This window comes from Schistocerca americana, chromosome 3 (assembly GCF_021461395.2).
Source record: "Schistocerca americana isolate TAMUIC-IGC-003095 chromosome 3, iqSchAmer2.1, whole genome shotgun sequence".
NCBI lineage: Eukaryota > Metazoa > Arthropoda > Insecta > Orthoptera > Acrididae > Schistocerca > Schistocerca americana.
In genome coordinates, this window is record NC_060121.1 from 904,956,727 (window position 1) to 904,979,180 (window position 22,454).

Consider the following 22,454-nt stretch of genomic DNA (forward strand, 5'->3'; position numbering starts at 1 on the left):
TGTACCAGATTCCGTGTCAATGTGGCAAGTCGTATATTGGTCAGACGATGCGTACCGTCGAGGATCGATGCCGTGAACACCAGAGACACACTCGACTGATGTATCCGAGCAAGTCGGCGGTCGCTGAACATTGTTTGTCGGAAAATCACGCCATGGAGTATGATCGCACGAGGATTCTGGTACAGACGTCGAGATACTGGGACAGCGTTGTTAGAGAGGCCATCGAAATTCGCACCAATGACGACTTCATAAACCGTGACTGTGGCTGTAATCTTAGCAAGGCTTGGGAACCAGCGATTGGGTTAATCAAGAGTAAATCGAGCAAACGTATAGTTGTGACGACCACGGCGGACAGAGCCATCACACCGACGTCATCTCAGACGCCGTCGCAGTCTGTTCCATCGCGCGACCGTGGCGCGGGGCGCGGACGGCGGAGGGAGCGCGCCGCGGGCGGAGGGTATTTAAATCGGCCGCCGCCGCGACCGAACCCAGTTCCCTCTGAGCAGCCATAGCGTACGGATCTCCGTGCCGGCACGTTCACAGGAGCTCAGTCCGTCAGTTCACCTGATGATGGCGACATGTATGATGGCCGAAATATTGTGCCCGTTGGACACTATAGACCGGCAGCACACCCGTGGATATTTTGATTATCAAATACGCCGGGAGAAACTCAAGAATCACGATTTATTGACACTTTGTCAGCACGGATTCAGAAAATATCGTTCTTGTCAAACACAACTAGCTCTTTATACTCATGAAGTAATAAATGGTATCGACAGGAGATGTCAAATTGATTCCATATTTTTAGATTTCCAGTAGGCTTTGGACACCGTTCCTCATAAGCGTCTTCTAACCAAACTGCGTGCCTACGGAGTATCGCCTCAGTTGTGCAACTGGATTCGTGATTTCCTGTCAGAAAGGTCAGAGTTCGTAGTAATAGACGGAAAGTCATCGAGTAAAACAGAAGTAATATCCGGCGTTCCCCAAGAAAGTGTTATAAGCCCTCTATTGTTCCTGATCTATATTAACAACATAGGAAACAATTTGAGTAGCCGTCTTAGATTGTTTGCAGATGATGCTGCCATTTACTGTCTCGTAAAGTCATCAGATGATCAAAACGACTTGCAAAATGATTTAGATAAGATATCTGTATAGTGCGAAAAGTGGCAATTGACCCCGAATAAAGAAAAGTGCGAAGTTATTCACATGAGTACTAAAAGAAATCAGCTAAATTTCGATTACGCGATAAGTCACACAAATCTGAGGGCTGTAAATTCAACTAAATACTTAGGGATTACAATTACAAATAACCTAAATTGGAACGATCACATAGATAATATTGTGGATAGAACAAACCAAAGACTGCTATTCATTGGAAGAACACTTCGAAGGTGCAACAGGTCTACCAAAGAGACTGCTTACACTACGCTTGTCCGCCCTATTGTGGAGCACTGCTGTGCAGTATGGGATCCGCAGGACGGATGACATCGAAAAAGTACAAAGAAGAGCAGCTCGTTTTGTATGACATCGAAATAGGGGAGATAGTGTCACAGACATGATACGTGAATTGGAGTAGCAATCATTAAAACAAAGGCGTTTTTCGTTGCGACGGGATCACCAGTTTTCTCGTCCTATTGCGAAAACATTCTGTTGGCACCCACCTACATAGGGAGAAATGATCATCACGATAAAATAAGAGAAGTCAGGGCTCGCACGTAAAAGTTTAAGTGCTCGTTTTTCCCGCGTGCCGTTCGAGAGTGGAACGGTAGAGAGACAGCATGAAGGTGGTTCATTGAACCCTCTGCCAGGCACTTTATTGTGTATAGCAGAGTAATCACGTAGATGTAGATGTTTAGAAATGTCTAGCTCAACATCATTAGGTCAGTAAACATTGTGCTTACAGGTTTTAGAATCTAAATCATTCAGTATATCATTACACTATATTTCTTTTTTTGTAGTCATGTCGGACGAAGCATTCGAATTTTGTGTTTTTTGCGTACATGTGACATTTTTAAATTTCACATATCTTTAGAAATAGAATTACTGGTACGGGTAGAAGTTCTCGCTTATGTTGTATGGATTGTCTGTTCAGTCTTAAGTCGTCTGACAGTGGCCTAGAGTGCTGAAACCGGCGAAAATACGCTCGTGAGTACAACGGTGGGCTCTTTTCTTTGCTCTGGGAGGAGACCGACATAACACATAAAATAGTAGTTTATTTTATTACAACATAGATAAGAAGAATTACTTAACTTTGTAAAATCCATTTCCACAGGAATGTGATGAATATTCAGTACTGTCTCTGAACATTAACGTACCACTTGATACAGACACATTACGAGTCTCTTACTCAGAGTACATGTAACAATAATTTTCACGTAGTGGTCTGACTGATAACACGGATCACACAGCTGGCCTACTAGAAGACGTCGCTGCCGTCTTAATTGGTGATCGTGGGCTGTGCTCGGCTGTGAGCAGAACATCCGTTGTGGCGTCGTAGCAAAACGTTTCTGGGTGTGTCTACGCTGTGTAGCTCTTTCGTTCATGCGGCTTGCAGCGACTATCTTTTCTTGTGGTTGCATTGCGAGGTACGAACCTTGATTTGGCACTCCGCTCTTTGGATGACACCACAGAGAAAGCCAAAAATCGGTTGACAACAAAATATAAAATAAATTTCATTGTGGAACGTTAGTACTGTGCACATTCCGTTTTTAAATATGTTTGTTGCGGCTAGCACCGATGTAATAGTGCATAAATGATTTAGAGCTATTGGCAGATGATGTTGAGCTAGCTGAAAGTGAATGTCTTTAGGTGGCTACATAAACAGGCGGTACGTAAAAAAGTGTAATTGTATTTTTGTTGAACATGCAGTTCTTAGTGTCTTCAGAGTGCAAAAAAAGAAGTACGTATTGACAAATGGTAATCAACGTTTGTCTACGTATGACCTGATCATGAGCTTGTTGACATATGAGAATCATAAGAAAACCCCAACACTGATTTGGCGATGGATATTTTCACCAAAAACTCATAATTTTTTTTAACAATGAAAAAACCCTATTTGGACATGGAAATGTGAGTGAAGTGAAATTGTTATTTTTTATAGTTTAGGCCCTGTATTAAAAAGAATATTTCCATCATTCTGCGTGTCTAGGTGGTGCATTAGCAGTTAACAAATGTATTCATTGTCAATAAACTGGGTGAAAGTGTAAAGAAATTCCGGTTGTGAGAAAAGTATTTTATTGACGCTGTATTACAATTTTAAAAAAAATTAATTTGCTATTGATCAGTAGCAACATTTGAGAAATGTACAAAACAGCTGACAATCTCAATCTATAATACTATCATTTTGTATTTTTTTCTGACTTGCAAGGATGAGCTAACTCCTTTGCACTTTTTATTTAGTCTTTTTTGTTTGCTAGATTAGTGCATGGTATGACAAAATATTATATCAATTTTATCTGAAGTCACAACGTTCCATTTACACAGTCAGATGAACCTTTTATTTGGTTAACACCTATCTTCTCCTGGAGCACCTGTTACAAAAAAACAAAGACATAAAGTCTGTTACTAAACAATGATACGGTATTATAATATGTTTTAATTTATATCGTTTACAAATTTGAACTCTGTTGGTAGACGAGAATGTACCGCCATAAGTTTTATGTACTGCGCCCCCGCCCCAATATATTGTGCTGTTATTTAGTGTTTTAGTAGGTCCAATGTGATAAGTAAGAACTTCATATTTATTTATGTACTACTCGTAAATCTTCACTGTACATTCTCTCATGTGTAAGTGTTGGTGATTGTTATATGAATGTCTCTTGCATTGTTATTTGGCGTAAGACAACCTCTATATATTTATTGGGGAGGATCAGTATTATAAGGTATTCAATTTATGGATAAAATATGAACAAGAAAAGTATGTAGTTAAATTGCAAGCCCTTTAGACCTCAAAAAAAAAAAAAAAAAAAGAAAAAAAAAGGATTACAGAGATAGCTTAAAGTAAAGCTACTATCAAGTGGAAGGTTGTTTTGAACACGATATTGTTTTTCTAGGCAAGGTCTTACTGGATGTGGTATGTCATTGCCTTCCTCCTACCTTTGAACTGACTAATACAGTCAGTAAGTCAGAGAGAGACCTACGATTTAATGCAGGATCACGGTGTAGTTCTGTATTTTTCAAATTAACGAACGTAGTCGGAGGTGTAAGGAGTAATATGTGATAGATTAAAATTCTTGGGGTGATCTGTATCGACTCATGACGTTTGGTTTGTATACTGACACTTTATCACTACTCTGTTATCAAAAACCTCCAAAAATTGGCAATGTTTTCAATATCTAATCATTACATATGCCACTGAGTCATCGATGTACACTTACTGATGGTAAAGTTTAATCGATGATAATTTATGTGAAGGATCCTGTGTAGCAGATTTCTTTTTTTGAAAAGTACCAAATCAAGGCCTGTGAAACTGTTAAAGCTGTAGAAAAAACTAATTCTTTAGCTTATATTGTATTCCTTATTTGACTACCTGAGTGTATCTGTTGTATCTTAATGCTTTTGTACAGTTTTCTATAAGGTTGTAATTGTTAGTTATAGTTATAGTAATAGTAAATATAATCGTTTTGCCTTGTTTTCGACTTCCTCTTACTACAATATAGTGTATTTCATTCTTTGTTTATCTTTAGAACACTTTTAAACTAGTCTAAAATCTGGTTCATGTGGACACTATAAACCATCCCACGAATAATAAGTAATGAACATACATCCCAGAGAGAAATGGCACAGTGTCCATATCACATGACTATATTTCAGTGATACTTATTTATATTTCCCGAAACTATTTCACATAAGACATAAATTCTTGAGTAGTTGTTGCGTTTTATTTCTCTGTAGATAGGTTTATTACGGCACTCCATGTTACTCTATACTGTGCAAGTAATTTCATCTGTGCATAATTACTACAGCCTATACCCATGTGAAGCAGGTTACTGTAGCTTAACTATTTCTTCTATTCTCAGGACACTTTTTAGTATGCTAACTCTTCTTTTAGTCGATTTGTGCAATAACAATTTGCTTCAACTATAGAACTATAATTAGTCTTAGCGTTGAATACATGATAAAATAAAGTTCTCAAATACTTTCTCTAACAGTTAATCATGCAATTATTAGCCTCCGATTCGATTCAACAGCTGTTTACTGTGTATTCGATCTACCTACCTAATCTTCGGCATTCTGGTGTTGCATAACGTTTCGAAAGGTATACTGTTCTTGTCTGTACCATATATTCACATTCACATTCATTTTAGACTGAACACCAGACAACTACATTCAGAAAAGACTTACCAATAATTAAATTTATAATAAAAGTTAGCATACCTTTCTTTTTTTGCTATTGCAGTTCTCCATTTTATATATTGTTTATTTATGCTAAAATCAGTTTTTTACTTGAGGAGAAACAATTTATCATCAAAGAACATACCTGTAAAACCTTTACAATGACTGGTTTTGGTCAGATCTTTAAAATATTTCATAATATAATGCAATTGCAATTTCTTTGGTTTTAGCTCTTTTCGTTAGGATTCGCAGATAATATTTTTTAAAAAATATAATTCAATGCTGTGGCCTTTTATGCTGTAGCCTTCTTAGCGGCTCTTTCGATTTTCAAGTGATAGCACACAGACGAAGAGCCCTGGATTGCATTGTATACTGGGCGTTTGACATTATCTAAGGGCTGAACCTCACCTTGTTTTACCTGCCTTAATCTGGGCTATGCATGGAGTAATCGTTTTGGTGTGACTTTTATACACCTACATCGTATACTTTGTCCATTTTTATAGCCACAGGCAATAAATCGAGTTATTACACCTCATACTTATGATTATATTCCAATTTTATCAAAATCCTTTAATGTATGGGTGAATTTTCTTTCTTACTGCTGCCGTATTATCATCTTTGTTTTGAGATTTTAATGTTTTCCCTTTGTAACGATTGTTAATGGTCCAAAACCGTATGTAGACTTCCGGCTACATACCATGTTTTTCGCACAGATAACCTCCTACAATGCGTTCACCACTACATATATATAGCGAAGATAGTGATGCCGAATTTACTGAATGAAAGATTGCCTCTTTGTCATCTACATAAAGAGCTCTCTTCCTCTATTAGGTTTCTGCTGTGATAGCAAATTGTCAATAAATATTACTGTGCGATCATTTTGTCTTCTATCTGACTGTGAACATTGATAGCATTTTCAAAAGGGTCTTAGGTCGCAGTCCTAACGACATTCTGTCTTTTTCGACTTATTATTTACATCTACATGATTACGTATGTTTTCCTGTGTGTAGAAAATATTTTAACTTAGATCAGCTAAAAAAATTATATTTGTGTACCAGATACTACTTTTTATTATCATTACATATTTATATTTACAGTTGATAATGACATGAATACGCAAGCGACCTTCAGCGCAATAAATGTCAACATGTTCTTTAGTAACTTCCGCTGTGAGTTAGTTCAGGAGTGCTCTTGTATTTAGGATTTACTCTGTGACTTGTAAAATGGGGCAGTTGCACTTGGCGAAACATATTGTGAATACTGGTTTTAACTTCAACATGTCAAAGCAACTTATGTCAACTATCCAGCTAATTAAGATGTGGAGTGCCTTACAGCTTGAATTGGGCACTGCATTATCGAGATATGTGTAATAATAATTCATTCTGTGTATTATATTTATGACACTGTATGCTATTTTGCACAATTTAATACGATTTACACTTTATGTACATTATTCACAGGTCACATGATGGTAATTATGTTTGACCAAAACCTGTCATCATAAATTAAGGTTTTACAAATGCGATCTTGGCTGGAAGTTGAGTATTTAAAGATCGACCCTTGTTTCTCAGCATTAGCCAGTTAACTAAGTCGTTTTACCACAGGCTTAGCAAAACGTTTCTACAGCTTTTACGGTCTCATTCCCAATACAATTTACTCGGTATCCCCTGATTGTCTTTATTTTAATTTTGTTCGAGTTTGCTTTATAACAAACATGCGAAATTTGTTTCACAGGTGCAGAAACATGTTTAAGCGTAAAGACGGCCTTCAGGATACATTTTGGTACTTCACTTAGTACAATGTCTGATACAATACTGTTCAGTCCTATTCTGTAATTCCTGTCGTAATTGTACTTCACACAGCTTATGACGTTTCCCATTACACTATAATTCTTTTTCCTTGCTTGTACTTCCGAACGATAAATGTTTCCGCAAAGGTGCTATCGCCAGTCCTGAAGCACAGGACTGAATGGCACCAGCAGTGCTCAGATAATTACGTTAAGGAGACGACTCTGAACGACAGAGCCGCAGCTACACCACACGTTGCCAGATTGAGTAAAACACACTAAAACTGTAACTACGATTAACATCATCTCTTTCAAGTAAACTGGTGTAGTGAGGGATTATTGGGCAGATCTAGGTGCAAAGTGATCAAATTTTCAACTAAGATCGGTGTCGGTTAACGTTCTATGTGAGCTGTAGGGGCATGGATGCATTAGCCAAAAAGACCATACGGTATATGAAAAAAATTAAACCACTCACAGAAATGAGGAACTGTTTTTCGTAGCGTATTAATGCATTACAGTTTTTCGAGTATGAACTGTGTCTTTTAGGCTGTGACAAGTTTCATCAAAATTGAACAATTTAATGATTGCCGATGAGCCTTCTTATACTCTATCACAAAATGTTAAACATGAGGTGTCACACTTACGTGAACTTAGTAATGTATTTGATTGCTGGTGAAGAGTTTCACAGAAAGATCCTTTTGTTCACACGTGACTCCATTCCTTCCTTCCACTGCTCAAAGCAATTGGGTAGTTTCCATTGAAGCAGCGTGGCCTCTGCCGCTGTATTGACCGTTTCTGATGAAACTTGTCACGTCGAAGAGACACAGTTGAAGGTAAAAGAAATTACGCACTTTTGTGCCACGCAAACGGTCTCTCAACGATGTGAGGAGTCATATCTTCTACATCGAAGTATGTATGCTCAACGTTACTGGAAAAAATGGACAACGTTGAGGCATCTTCAATTAATAGTTGTTTTAAAATGGTATTCGAAGCGTTAGTGGAAATCATCAGCCACTATGATTTCAACTAATGAAGAGCCCATGAATGGATGCGTTACATAGTACAGGGACACCACTAACACCAGTGGGAAAGTGGTAGACACATGAACTGCCTGCAGCTACCTGAGTACCGACTAATGTTGGTGAGTTATACAGTGGCTGCGCACCCAGTGACCAGTACCCCATCCTTCTCAACGGTTCTTAGCTTCCGTCGTCAAAGCGTGAGTTGCTGCTGTGAGTGAACTTGGATATGTACGTAAACAAAAAACTACTTCAAAGTAGAACTGCAACATTCGTTTCCACGCTCAGTTCTCAAAATACACGAAGACATAATGAAACGTAACAACTCCGAACTTTTTATGTGAAAACTTAGCTTTTTAAGTAAAACAAACTGTATTAACATTTTAAGTCTTTATTCTTCATGTTGACTATTTATTTCTCAAGACATCACTCTGGAGATGAACACACGTCTCCCAACTAGAGACCAGTTTGTTGATACCGACGCTGTAGAATTTTGACTTTGTTGAGGAAGCCACAAGCTGACCTCGGCTTGCACCGCTTCATCACTCTCAGAGTAAATTCCTCGAAGGTGTTCTTTAAGTTCTGGGAACAGATGAAAATCGGATGGACCAAATCGGCAGTATATGGAAAATGGTCGATAAACAGTGAACCTAAGGCGTCAGAATATTGCACATGTCGCATCGCTCGTATCTGGTGCAGCTTTGTCCTGCTAAAGTGGGGCTGTGTGCGTCATGTGTGGACGACCTCTACGAATTCGAAACTCGATTACAGCACGCTGTTTCCCACGTACCGACATGGTTAAGTTACATACCGCAATGTTACACGCTACAATTCGGAGCCCTCTAGTGGCAGATGGCTGCAACTATGTAGATTTGGAAAATAAAGATGTAGAACGTTAATAACATTTGTTTTATTTAAAAAGCTTTACGGCTTTTCACATAGGAAATTCTGAGGCATTATTCTTCAGCACGCCCTCGACCCACGTCTCAGTATTGGAGTGAATAAAATGTAAATATTGGCTTTACGCACAGTCCTGTTACTTAAATTCATAAAATGTTTAGGTACCAATCTTACCAACAACTAGAAATTGTAAAATGTTTTTCCCCGTAACAGTTTATTGAGAAAGCTACAATAGTAGTTTAAAGAATTTAAGAAGCTATAAATTGTGTTCCATTGCACAGAGACCAAACAGTGCACTCACCTTCATCAGTTCTCTTGCAGTTTGGTTGCGTAAAGCTTCAGCGTTTGCAACCGTTATTACTTTTGTCTTCACCATCTGCAATAAGAAACGACTTTTTACCAGTGTTAGAAGTGTATTGCAGATGTACACATATCAGAGTGAGAACGCAGACAATTTATTAGAATAAAGGTCACTGTCAGGTAAAGGAGTTTAAAATTCTTAAATACATATTTATGCGATATTTATAGAGCATTTGTTTTGAAAAGCACTGTGAAGTGAGACCAAATTATTTTGCGTTATTTTGAGAAGTAATCAGAAATGTAGGATAAATTGCTATGAACAGCATAGTAATTACATCGTCATAGCCAGGCTAGATACAAAACCAAGACCCTCCACAAGAGCACAAATGCATACGCCTAGTGGCTTGGAACATAATCAAAGACTGAAAAAATATACTATGAAACAAAAGGAATTATCAGAGTGTTGAGGGAAATGAAAAATTAGTTGTGCTGGTGGACTTGGATTGGATAGTAAGAAAACAAGAGGAAGTGAAATTAGCAGGAGAACATGCATTGAGAAACACCTAGGCAAACGTACATGAAAATAAAGAAACTTGTGGAGAAAGGAAAAGCAGGCGTATGAACGTCAACATCCCGTATAAGAAGCAAAGAATGGAAGGTTCAAAAGTGAAAGGTATATATGGTAGGATTGCATAAAGGGAAGAAACGCGAGGAAATCATTAAGGAAAGCGAACAGGAAGACGATGAAGATGACCCTGGGGATACGATACTGCGAGAAGAGTCTTACACAGAACTGAAAGACCTTAATCTTATAAAAGCACCTGGAGTAGATGAAACTACCTAAGAATCATAAAAATCCTTGAGAGGACCACCCATCACAAAACTGTCCCACCCAGTATACATGGTGGTCCATTGATAGTGACCGGGCCAAATATCTCACGAAATAAGCATCAAACGGATATCAACTGCGTTTTTTAAAAGTCGGACCCCCATTTTTATTAGATATTCGTGTAGAACGTAAAGAAATATGAATGTTTTAGTTGGACCACTGTTTTTCGCTTTGTGACAGATGGTGCTGTAATAGTCACAAACGTATAAGTACGTCGTATCACGTAACATTCCGCCAGTGCAGACGGTATTTGGTTCGTGATACATTACCCGTGTTAAAATGTACCGTTTACCAACGGGGGTGTGCCATGTATGCTGCTCGGTATCCTGGACGACATCATCCAAGTGTCTGGACCGTTCGCCGGATAGTTACGTTATTTAAGGAAACAGGAAGTGTTCAGCTACATGTGAAACGTCAGCCACGACCTGCAACAAATGATGATGCCCAAATAGGTGTTTTAGCTGCTGTCGCGGCTAAACGGCGCGAGAACCGGGAATCTCAAAAACATCGGTGTTGAGAATGCTACATCAACATCGATTGCGCCCGTACCATATCTCTATGCACCAGGAATTGCATGGCGACGACTTTGAACGTCGTGTACAGTTCTGGCACTGGGCACAAGAGAATTTTCGGGACGATGACAGATTTTTTGCACGCGTTCTATTTAGCGACGAAGCGTCATTCACCAGCAGCGGTAACCTAAACCGGCATAATATGCACTATTGGGCAACGGAAAATGCACGATGGCTGCGACAAGTGGAATATCAGAGACCTTGGCGGGTTAATGTATGGTGCGGCATTGTGGGAGGAAGGATAACTGGCCCTCATTTTATCTATGGCAGTCTAAATGGTGCAATGTATGCTGATTCCCTACGTAATGTTCTACCGATGTTACTACAAGATGTTTCACTGCATGACAGAATGGCGATGTACTTCCAACATGGTGGATGTCCGGCACATAGCTCGCGTGCAGTTGAAGCGCTATTGAATAGCATATTTCATGACAGGTGGATTGATCGTCGAAGCACCATACCATGGCCCGCACGTTCACCGAATCTGACGTCCCAGGATTTCTTTCTGTGTGGAAAGTTGAAGGATATTTGCTATCGTGATCCACCGACAACGCCTGACAACATGCGTCAGCGCATTGTCAATGCATGTGCGAACATTACGGAAGGAGAACTACTCGCTGTTGAGACGAATGTCGTTACACGTACTGCCAAATGCATTGAGGTTGACGGACATCATTTTGAGCATTTATTGCATTAATGTGGTATTTACAGGCAATCACGCTGTAACAGCATGCGTTCTCAGAAATGATAAGTTCACAAAGGTACATGTATCACATTGAAACAACCGAAATAAAATGTTCAAACGTACCTACGTTCTGTATTTTAATTTAAAAAACCTACCTGTTACCAACTGTTCGTCTAAAATTGTGAGCCGTTTGTTTGTGTCTATTACAGCGCTATCTGTCACAAAGCGAAAAAAGTGGTACATTCGTATTTCTTTACGTACTACACGAATATGTAATAAAAAATGGGGGCTCCTATTTTAAAAAAACGCAGTTGATATCCGTTTGACCTACGGCAGCGCCATCTAGCGGGCCAACCATAGCGTCATCTGGTTTCCCCCTTCAAGCTAGACAAGTTTCGTCTTTGTACTTTTTTCGTTTGACGCTTATTTCGTGAGATATTTGGCCCGGTCACGATCAATGGACCACCCTGTATGCAGGATGTATGAGACAGGACAAATAACCTCAGCTTTCAAAAAAACAGTAATTATCTCAGAGCCAAAGAAGACAATTGTTGAAACGAGTTAATTCACTGAAGAATCAGATTAGTAAGTCATGGTCACAAAATGCTAACACTTATTAACTGCAGAAGACAGAAGCCGAACTGGGGAAATGCAGGAGCCAACAAAGCGCTACTGACTCTACGACCTCTGAGTGTCGAGAGGCATGTAAGAGAGGCAGTCACTGAGAAGTGAGTAGGTCGGTGTTGTAGTTGTCCCACATGCTTTCAGTCTGTACACTCTGCAGGAAGTAAAGGATACATTTGGAATGGATATTATAACTGAGGTATCAGAAGTAAAAACTTCAAATATGGCAAAGACTTTTTAATTGTGGCAGGGATGGCAAAGAACTTCATTAAATGAATGGAACGGATAGTATTTGGAAAGAGGTTTAAGGTGAGTCTTAATAAAATTGAAAAATGGTGATGGGTGTAGTCCAATTAAATCAGGTGATGCTGAAGGAAAAAATATAGGAAATGAGACACTAAAGATAGGAACAAAATTTTGCTACTGCACAGTAAAATAACTAAAATGACAAGAGTAGATAGTACATGACATACAGACCAGGAAAGGAGGTTATTTAATAAAGAAAAATATGTTACCATTGAATATAAACTCATGTCTTCACCAGTCTTTTCTGAAAGTACTTGTCGGAGATGTAGCGTTAAGTGGTAAATACAGACAACAAGTTTGTCAATTGCTGTATTACAGAAGGATGATGAAGCTAAGGTGGTTGGATAGGATAAGCAGTGAAGAGGTACTGAGTCCAGCCATACAGAAGCTATGGAATGCAATGTTCGACTACAGTAAGCAGGTTCCAATGCATGCATGCTGTAGTAGTTATGCAGGGATGAAGTAGTCGTACAACTATGGACAGCTGCATCACATGAGTCTTCAGACTGTGGATCACAACATCAGCAGGATCTTTTCTCGAAAATATTGGATCTACAAAAAAACTATTATTAACAAATACGAAAATGTAAACTTACGTACGTCTGTGTTATGCTGTTGGAAACTGCGGTAATGTTGTGGACACAGTTTTAGTGGGCATTAGATTGTAGTATAATCTGTCCTGTACTCACGTTCGTTGTTCGTCTTGTAGTTGTTCTAGAAACACATAACGGAACGTCTTGGAACTAACTGAAAACATTACGCTACCTGACTGTTCACATATGTCACGAGATGTATCGCGTATCGCGAGAATGTTTGAAAGCTCGAATTACTTTTTAGCCTTCCACTATAGCCTTTCTTACGTAACAGTTGTCTTCTAATGTTAGTTTTCGGCGTTATTGAGCTTGCTTATGGTGTCTGTTTTGTATTTATTTTCAGCAAAGCTTGTTTGATTATATTTAGTTTGTGAGTGTAGTTTACAGGTTTAAGAGGTGTTCTGTCTATTCTGTGGAGCATGTGTGTGAATCTGGCATACGTACGAACTGCCAAGTGGTTGGATGAGCTATGGATAATAGCGTTTTTTTTCTGTAGATGGAAAATTAATGATGGTTGTTGATTCTTACTATTGTAAGGTTCAGGAAATTTAGTTTCTTGTTTCCTACAATTCCCATTGCAAAGTGTATTTCGCTGTGCTGATGTTACTGTGTACCTCTTCTACTTTGTTTCATCTGTGAGACTGATTATGTTATCCGTATATCACTATTAGTATATTATTTTATACCCTTCCTGTTTCACAGTGTTATTAGATACTGTTTTCTATGTAACCAGTAAAAAGTTGGCTAATATGCCACTGATGGAGGACCGCATCAGTAGCCCCTTTTGTTGCAAATAGAAATGGTTGTTGAAAGTGAAATAATTTTGTTCTGTGATTAGGTTTATGATGGATAATCTTTCATTTACTTGTATATCTGGGAGTTTCTTGACTTTCAGCTGTTGTTCTATGGTGTTCATAGTTTCTTCTGAGGGTACATGTGAGTAAATGAATGTAACGTCTAAAGATACCAGTGTTAATGTTAGGGGGATGTGGATGTTCTTGTGTTCCACTATTATGTCTCCTGTGTTTTTGAGGCTTCTGTTGTTTATGTGCATGTTTTCTGTGCGTCTCTCTCCATAGTCAATAAGGTAGGGCTTTTCTAAAGTCAACAACTGATCTGACTGAAATATTATGTATGTAGATCTTTGTAGGGCTTTTTAAAATTGGAGCCTTAGGATTATTTTGTACCATTCTTTTTTGTCTGTTTTTTCGTGTGAGAGTATGTGTGATGGTTTTTAAGAGTCTCCTCAGGTTCCTTTGACATTTTTGTGTCGGGTCATTGGTTAGATTGGTTATTTTATTTTCTTCCAAGAATTTTTCTGTTATCTCAGTATTATTAAGACCAACAAGTAACTTTTATTTGCCTCAGTGATGAGATCATTATATTGGTTCAGTTTTTTTGTATACTATTTATGGTTTAATCATCAGATGTCTGTGTATTTGTATATATGAATTATTTGTTCTTTCTGATTATTTGTTCCATTTCCTCTGCCACTATTTCTCTCCTTAGATCTAAGTTGAAGTCTGATGTGTTAAAAATCTTGAATGCTTGGTGCTCCACAGTTTTCAGACATTTAACAAAAGACATCTTCTATACACCAAGAGCTGCACTAGAAATGTTTTATTTGTCAAACATAGTTTTCGGATTTATAACCGATCATCAATGCTACCTGATACAGAGGAACAGACAATAAAATGATAATTGTACATATATTGCAATAATTTAATTCTACTTACATTATGCACTTCCATAGCAATGACATGCTTGTCAGTTAGTATAACAGGATCTGAAGTATGTCCTTTAACATAGTACACTGTTTATCAAGTATATTACTGTTGTAAAATTTTAGACAGTGACAATTTTTGATAATGTTTGACATAACTGTCATGTAGAGTAAGTATGGAACTGCTGTATATCGAAAAAAAGCAACAAAAGTAGAAAATATGTCGTAAAAATGGCTACAGACATGTAAACCATGCAGTGGCTCAGAAGTAAAAATGTGCTATAAAACTATTCATATAAAAATATGCACATAATACAGTATCTGGAACCAGACATACACACATAATAACATTTTTGTAATGTTTTGTACGCTGCCAATTTTTTATGTATTAGAGTAAAGAAATCCAATGATCATGGCCATATTTTCGCTGAAATATTTGGGCAAGAAATTAAACAAATGTGTTTTGCATATTGTTTTATGCAAACATGGACCAACAGTTGAGTTTTAGAGTTACAATGACTGTTCATATCTACGTATTCCACACTACTAGAGTCCTTGGTTCATTTGATTGTATTGCTCTCTCTCCTAGTGATTCCGAGGACACTTCTTTACGTCGCTTTCAAGACAAGAAAGCCACCAACAAGAACTGCAACAGAGAAAATGTTCCCGAAAAATAACAACAACAAAGCGAGATCTCGAGACCGAATAAAACGAAATATGAAAAGTTATTTGGCTATCGTAAGCGAGCTCCATCTCCGGAAAATTCATATTAGTCATAGTAGTAATAGTCATCGTAGCCATAGTAATAGCAGTGTAGATTTATGCATCGGAAGATCACTTTTACAAGGATACTGGACATGACGTGGTGTTACAATTTCAGAATAAATAAAACGTAAATCATATATATGTACAGCATTTACATCATAAGGTCTAGGTTTACAGATATGGGATATGTAGTCGTTTGAGTTCTTATAGCGGGAACCATCCAGACATTTAGAGAAACAATGGAAAATGTAAATCGTGATGGGTGGATGGAGACTGGAGCATTGAATACAAGGTCACTCTCATTAAGCGGCGCAGTTTCATTCGGTTTACTCGTATTGTCAAAACATATTATTACACATTTATGCAGATAAGTTATTTAATGATGTTCTTTCATTGCTTAATGCCCATCACCGCACGCACTACACGGACAGTAGTTCATCATGCAACACTACGCACTGTCAGCTAACATAAGGATCATGGCAACAACGTTTCTGTTTTGTGTATCGCAACTTCCCGTTTGTCTACCTGAAAAACTGAGTCAACTTCCGTAAGACTTACATGACGAGTTCAGAAAGTGGATAAGATATTAATATTGTGCGTTGCAGAGCTTTGGAATAAAGATAGAAATCCCGATGAACAGCAGTCAGTGTGGATGCAGGGACCAGACTGCAGAGACCCATACACAGCAACGTTCGCCGAATGGTCGTCGAGGAGACGTAGTTGGTAACCCTTTCGTTCATGTGGGCGGTCCGTTGCTCAGCACTTGCACCTCTGTTCACTCGTACACATCTCCGCAGCTGTTGTTCACCCTTCTCATTGTGGTCGTGGTGTACCAGACTTGCTTCGGCAGCTGTTGGATAGCCCCATTTTGCGGCACGCAAACAGTTTACAAACTTAGCCATCTCGGAAATGCTTCCCCTTTGACCCAAAATCCAGTGCTCATGTCCTTTTGGACGTCAGATAAATCGCTCTGTTTCCGCGTTACGACAACGACTGCACTGCTTTCCGCGCCACGCCAAACGCGCTTAATGTACCCTCCACTGCTAGTGCTGCAGCTCGCCGTCTATCGGTGGTTACTGCACGTTGGCGTCGAACATAGGCTGTGGTCACATTAATGTGACAGGGCCGTATCCGAGATGACGTCGAACATAGGCTGTGACGACATTAATGTGACTGGGCCGTATCAGAGATGAATTCCAATCTCTGACTTCCCCTGCAGTTTTTACCCATTACAGCTTGACAGCCCTACAGAAGGTATTGCCTGTGATGTACTGTCATCCTGTCCGTTCTTGTATCCTGCGTTTTCCACACAACGCTTTCGACGGCGATTCTACAGACCACCACCTCATTTTCATCTTACCACTTCACTTAATTTTCAATATCCTTCTTTAACACCTCATTCCAATGCTTACAAGGGAACCTCCCCATCGCCCCCCCCCCCCCTCAGATTTAGTTATAAGTTGGCACAGTGGATAGGCCTTGAAAAACTGAACACAGATCAATTGAGAAAACAGGAAGAAGTTGTGTGGAACAGAAAAAATAAGGAAAATATACAAACTGAGTAGTTCATGGAAAGATAGGTAACATCAAGGACGCTCGGACAGCAGGTGCTCTGTGGTCTCGTGGTAACGTGAGCAGCTGCGGAACGAAAGGTCCTTGGTTCAAGTCTTCAATCGAGTGAGGATTTTAATTTTTTATTTCCAGTTTATGTGACAAACTCTTATGTTTTCATCACTTTTTTGGGAGTAATTATCACATCCACAAGAAAACCTAAATCGGGCAAGGTAGAAAAGTCTTTTTACCCATTCGCCAAGTGTACAAGTTAGGTCGGTCGACAACATATTCCTGTCATGTGACGCACATGCCGTCACCAGTGTCGTATAGAATATATCAGATGTGTTTTCCTGTGGAGGAATCGGTTGACCTATGACCTTGCGATCAAATGTTTTCCGTTCCCATTGGAGAAGCACGTCCTTTCGTCTACTAATCGCACGGATTTGCGATGCGGTCGCAAAACACAGACACTAAACTTATTACAGTGAACAGAGACGTCAATGAACGAACGGACAGATAATAACTACGCAAAAATAAAGAAACTAAAATTTTCACTTGTGGGAAGACTTGAACCAGGGATCTCTGACCTCTTCATCTGCAGCTGCTCACGCTACCACGAGACCACGGCGCTCCTGAACCTACGATCTCCGTAATGTTGCATATGTGGCCCATGGACTACTCAGTTTGTATATTTTGCTTATTTTTTCACAGTTCCACACAACTTCTTCCTGTTTTCTCAATTGATCTGTGTTCGGTTTATCAAGGCCTATCCACTGTGCCAAGTTATAACTAAATCTGAGGGGGGTGCGATGGGGAGGTTCCCTTGCTAGATAATATTTCTTTTCCGGTTTATCCGTAGCCCAAGTGTCACGTCCGTACACTGGTGTGGTCTAAACATGTATTTTTAGGAATTTATTCCTCAAATTAAAGCCGATCTTTGATACTAGTAGACTTGTTTTGGCCAGGAGTGATCCCTTTACCCGTGCTTTTCGTGTCCACCTTGCTTCATCCATCATGTCTTATTTTGCTCAGAAGTTAGTAGGACTCCTTCACTTCGTGGTTTATAATTTTAATCTTAAATTCATCCCTAATCTCACTTCAGCTACTTTTTATCATTTTCGTCTTTCTTTGTTTTACTTTCCATCCACATTCCGCGCTCATCAGACAATATATTCAATTCAACAGGTTCTGTAAACCTTCCGTACTTTTATTGAGAATAGCAACGTCGCCAGTGAATCTGTCATTGATATTCTTTCATCCTGATTTTTGATACCGGTGCTGAAACTTTCTTTAGTTTCCGTCATCGCTTCTTGGATGTATTAATTGAAGAATAGGAATGAAAGATTTCATTCCTGTCTTACACCCTATTTAATCCGAGAACTTTGTTCTTGCTCTTCCATTCTTATTGTTCTCTCGTGGTCCTTGTACATACTGCATATTACTCTATAGCTTACACACGTATTTCTGAGAATTTTAAAAAATTTTCACAGTTTTGCATTATCAAACTCTCTTTGTTGGCTGACAAATCCTGTGAACGTGCCTTAATTTTGTTCGGTCTTGCTTCCATTATCAAACGCAACGTCGGATCTGGTTCTCTCATACCTTTGTCTTTCCTATAGCCCAACCGATCAATGTTTAATAAATCCTCAACTTTCTTCTGCTGCGTGGTCCTAAATTTTCGTGCTATGTTTATTCCTAATCTCGTTTCTTGTACTTGGAGAAATGCATAATACACACTGTGCTGTCTTACAATATATTTATTCACACCCGGTTTCGATAACTGATCATCTTCACAGTGGATCTATTGTGACAATTCACATGTCATACATACTCTTTAACCAGAAAAGTATACGCCATAGCTGACTTGCAAATGTCAGAAAAAGATACTTACTGCCATAATATGGAAACATGTAACAGTAGTAAGTGCACAGCACCGTAGCTCAGGCATAAACAGGAGGCTGTTACATGTTTCCACGTTTTCAATGTTTTCTTCTTGCTTAAGTCGGTATTGCGGCGTTAAGTATCTTTTCCGACGTTTGTACGTCAGCTGTGGCGTGCACTTTTGTAGTTAAAGAGCGTGTATGACATGTGAAGTTCTTACAATAGATATTTTTCCACTGTGGAGATGATCAATGCTCGAAGCCGGTTGTGAATAACTATATTGTAAGAAGCAGTGTATATCACGCATTTCTTCAAGTGTATCGATGGTGTTGACAGTCACATGAAAAAAAAGTTATTTGTCTTTTCCGCTAGTCCATGTTACTCCATCTATATTCTATACTGATTCGATTGCTGATTCCATTCAACAGGTCCTGCGATTCTTACCCACTTTCACTGAGGTTAGCAATGCCATAAGTGAATCTAATCATTGAGATTCTTATACAGGGCGCTCAGGAACAGTCTGAGTAGCTTGTAAGGCCATTGCGCCGTTTGCGAGATACTTAGCATTGATGATAGTCAATAAGTCCGTTGCGAGCCAAATACAAGTAGTGTCCGTTGTTCTCTTAGCGTAGATGGCAGCAAACAAGACTACTCAGTCTCTGGCTCGGATTTAATGCTTACTACCGCCCCATGTCCAAATTTCGTATCGCTGCCTTGCCCGATTTTAGAAGAACGAAATGATGATCTTACTTTGCGACAACGTCTCTGGTGGGACACTTGAAATTGCGTTCGCAACGGCCTGATTAGCTAACTCCAGTGCTAATTAACTCGGAAATGCCGCAACGCATCAAATTTTTGGTTCGTCAGCTATTTCTCAGCACAACCTACCCTTCAACAGCCATACAAGCTTTTCAGACTGTTTCTGATTACCCTGTATAAGAACACTTATTATATCATCTGAATTGATTGATTGGACACATTGATGTTGGACGAATAGTCCAAGTGTCCTGTTAGAAGTAAGAACTGAAAGTGGAGCAACTTTTGCTTTGAAATGTTATCTGCAATAATATTAATGTTAGTCCATAGATATAGGACTGCTACTACTGGTTTCAGTTTGCGAAAAGAAAAAAACAAGAAATAATTCAACCCCGCCTCCCTCCCTATATGATTCGAACACTGCCAAAAGCCAAATATCTGAGCATTCCACAACTGGCAGAAGTTTCCATTTGAACTTTACTAAAGCGTAGGTGTACCAGTTGCAGAGCTCTCTTCTGAAGGCAGAAGAATGTAGAAAATCTGTGCTGTTACGGCGTAAGCTTCACAAAATCTATTGCAAATGATCTGACACAATGATTCAAGGTTCAACAAGGTAGCATTGCAGTGCACTGGCGTACAAAGATCTGTGAATATCTGTAATGGTACATGCCAGAGCACTAGATTCGATGAAAACTCAGCGAGACACCTTGTATAAATCCCCTCTTTGTACACCTAACACAACGATCCTCCACGAAGACCGTATGAATGCACGTGCGTAAAACTTCTAACGAAGAGAGAGAGAGAGACAAATACCATCAATAATAAACAATCCGTCAATCTAATTACAGATTTTGCACCCTTACATAATGAGCAACCCATGTGTAATCATTTTAAAGCAGTTAATTTTATTTCGGGCTTACTTGTCCTTAAATTGCAAATTAAACCCTCAATATAATTCCAACAGAGTGGAGATTAGAATAAATATTTGGGTACTATTTAAGTTGGTAGCGTTTTTGTTTTGCATGTAGGTATTCCGGTTGTCAATGGTTTATTTATAGATTGTCATTTTATATTCGCAGTTCACTGTCGCTGGTTGAGTTTATATATTGTCATTTTGCCATTTGGAGATGGTGGGTGGAGCTATGGACGCTAGAAAATGCAGTGCCAAATGGAGAAATTGGAACATTTCCGACGTTTTCTTCTTTTTGAGTTCAGTGGAGGGGTGACAGCAGCGCAGGTTGCCAGAAATACGTATTTGTGCTGTGTATGGGGATAATGCCATTGCGCAGTGCACAGTAAGAAAATGGTTTTCTCGTTTAAGGAGGATCGGTTTGACATTAAAGACTCTCCAGGTTGAGGGAGACTTTCGGAATTTGATGAAGATCGTTTAAACGCATTAATCCACAGTGATCCACGTCAGTGTACTCGAGAATTGGCATATGTGATGAACTGTGATCATTCCATCATCGTACGACATTGACATGCAATAGGGTTGGGTACCGCATGTTCTAAGCCAAAATCACAAACATCAGCGGGTGGTGATATTTACATCTCTGCTTGCTCGTTATCAATTGGTTCGTGAACAACACCGACAATTCCTATCCTGTATCAGTACCGGCGACGAGAAACGACGTTTTTATGCTAATGTAAGGAAAATAAACTCCCTGTACAAAGATGTGCGCGCATCCACAAAATATAATGTTACGCATCTGGTGGAACAGCGACGGTACGGTGTACTACGAATTGCTTCCCCGAGGTTTGACCATCACTGTTGACATTTTTATCAACAACTGAGACATCATGCAGACGCAGTGCAAGAACAAAGACCAGGAAAAGTGCGTGAAGTGATGTTACTCCACAACAACGCATTCTGCTAGACTGACAAAAAAAAAAAAAAAAAAAAAAACCTATACAGGAGTTTGGTTGGGAAGTCATTCCTCACCACCTCATTCACTCGATATTGCCCCCTCACATTTTTCACATTTTTTGCTGTCTATCGAACAAACTTCATGGAACTTACTTTCCGGATGAAAATGCTCTCCGAACATGGCTCGACGAATTCTCACTTCAAAACCGTGTGATTTCTACAGCCACGGAACCGAGACGTTACCCAGCGTTTGCAGACTGCTATAAATAGTGATAAAGTCTCTGTTATGTGTGGAAAAACGCTAAGAACTTATGCACCAAACCATTAGATCCCTGAAGTATTGAGCAAATGAAATTAAGAAACGAATTTTAACTGCAGTCATTCGCAGAGAAATTGATAAATTTCTCAGAAATCCTGCAACCGTAAAATTTCAAAAGGCTTCTTCTTGTCCCCATGGGGGTCCAAAGGTACCACTGCTGACCGTCTTTCGACGATAGGTACTGAGGCAGAATGCAACATCTCTGTTACTGGAAAACGTGGTCAGTATTCTGTGCCACAGCAGGTAGCCCATGGACTCTACCTCCTCCCATGGTTGTCAACGACCTTGCCTTTTAGGGTCAGAATCTGATTGAAGTGGAGAGACCCTGAGGCCGCGAAAACCCTGAGCACAGCCGCCGTCAGTCTTATGGACTTATTCCTCCCAGCTGGGCTGATGAGTGAAGCCGTGAATGCGCTTTGCTCTAGCCACGTGGCACCTTGCAGCTACTTATGGTTTGTCTGTTTATTACTTTGAGCATAACGTCATAATGTCGTTCGAGTACAGACGTCACCGTTTTTATTGGGGGTTATGTTTCAACGGCACGCCACGACTTCCTTTTTCACTTCGATCGCAATCTCATG

General features: G+C 39.3%; 1 protein-coding gene across 1 annotated transcript in view; it reads right to left on the minus strand.

Annotated features, from left to right (window-relative positions):
• Positions 1–3,461: 3,461 nt before the first annotated feature.
• The window catches only part of LOC124606493, a 48,263-nt gene continuing 29,270 nt past the window's right edge, over positions 3,462–22,454 (minus strand). The window contains exons 2-3 of the mRNA XM_047138475.1: positions 9,341–9,415; positions 3,462–3,530 (exon numbers count right to left, since the gene is read on the minus strand). Of these exons, the coding sequence (XP_046994431.1) occupies positions 3,462–3,530; positions 9,341–9,415 (144 nt within the window). The remainder of the gene's footprint in view (positions 3,531–9,340; positions 9,416–22,454) is intronic.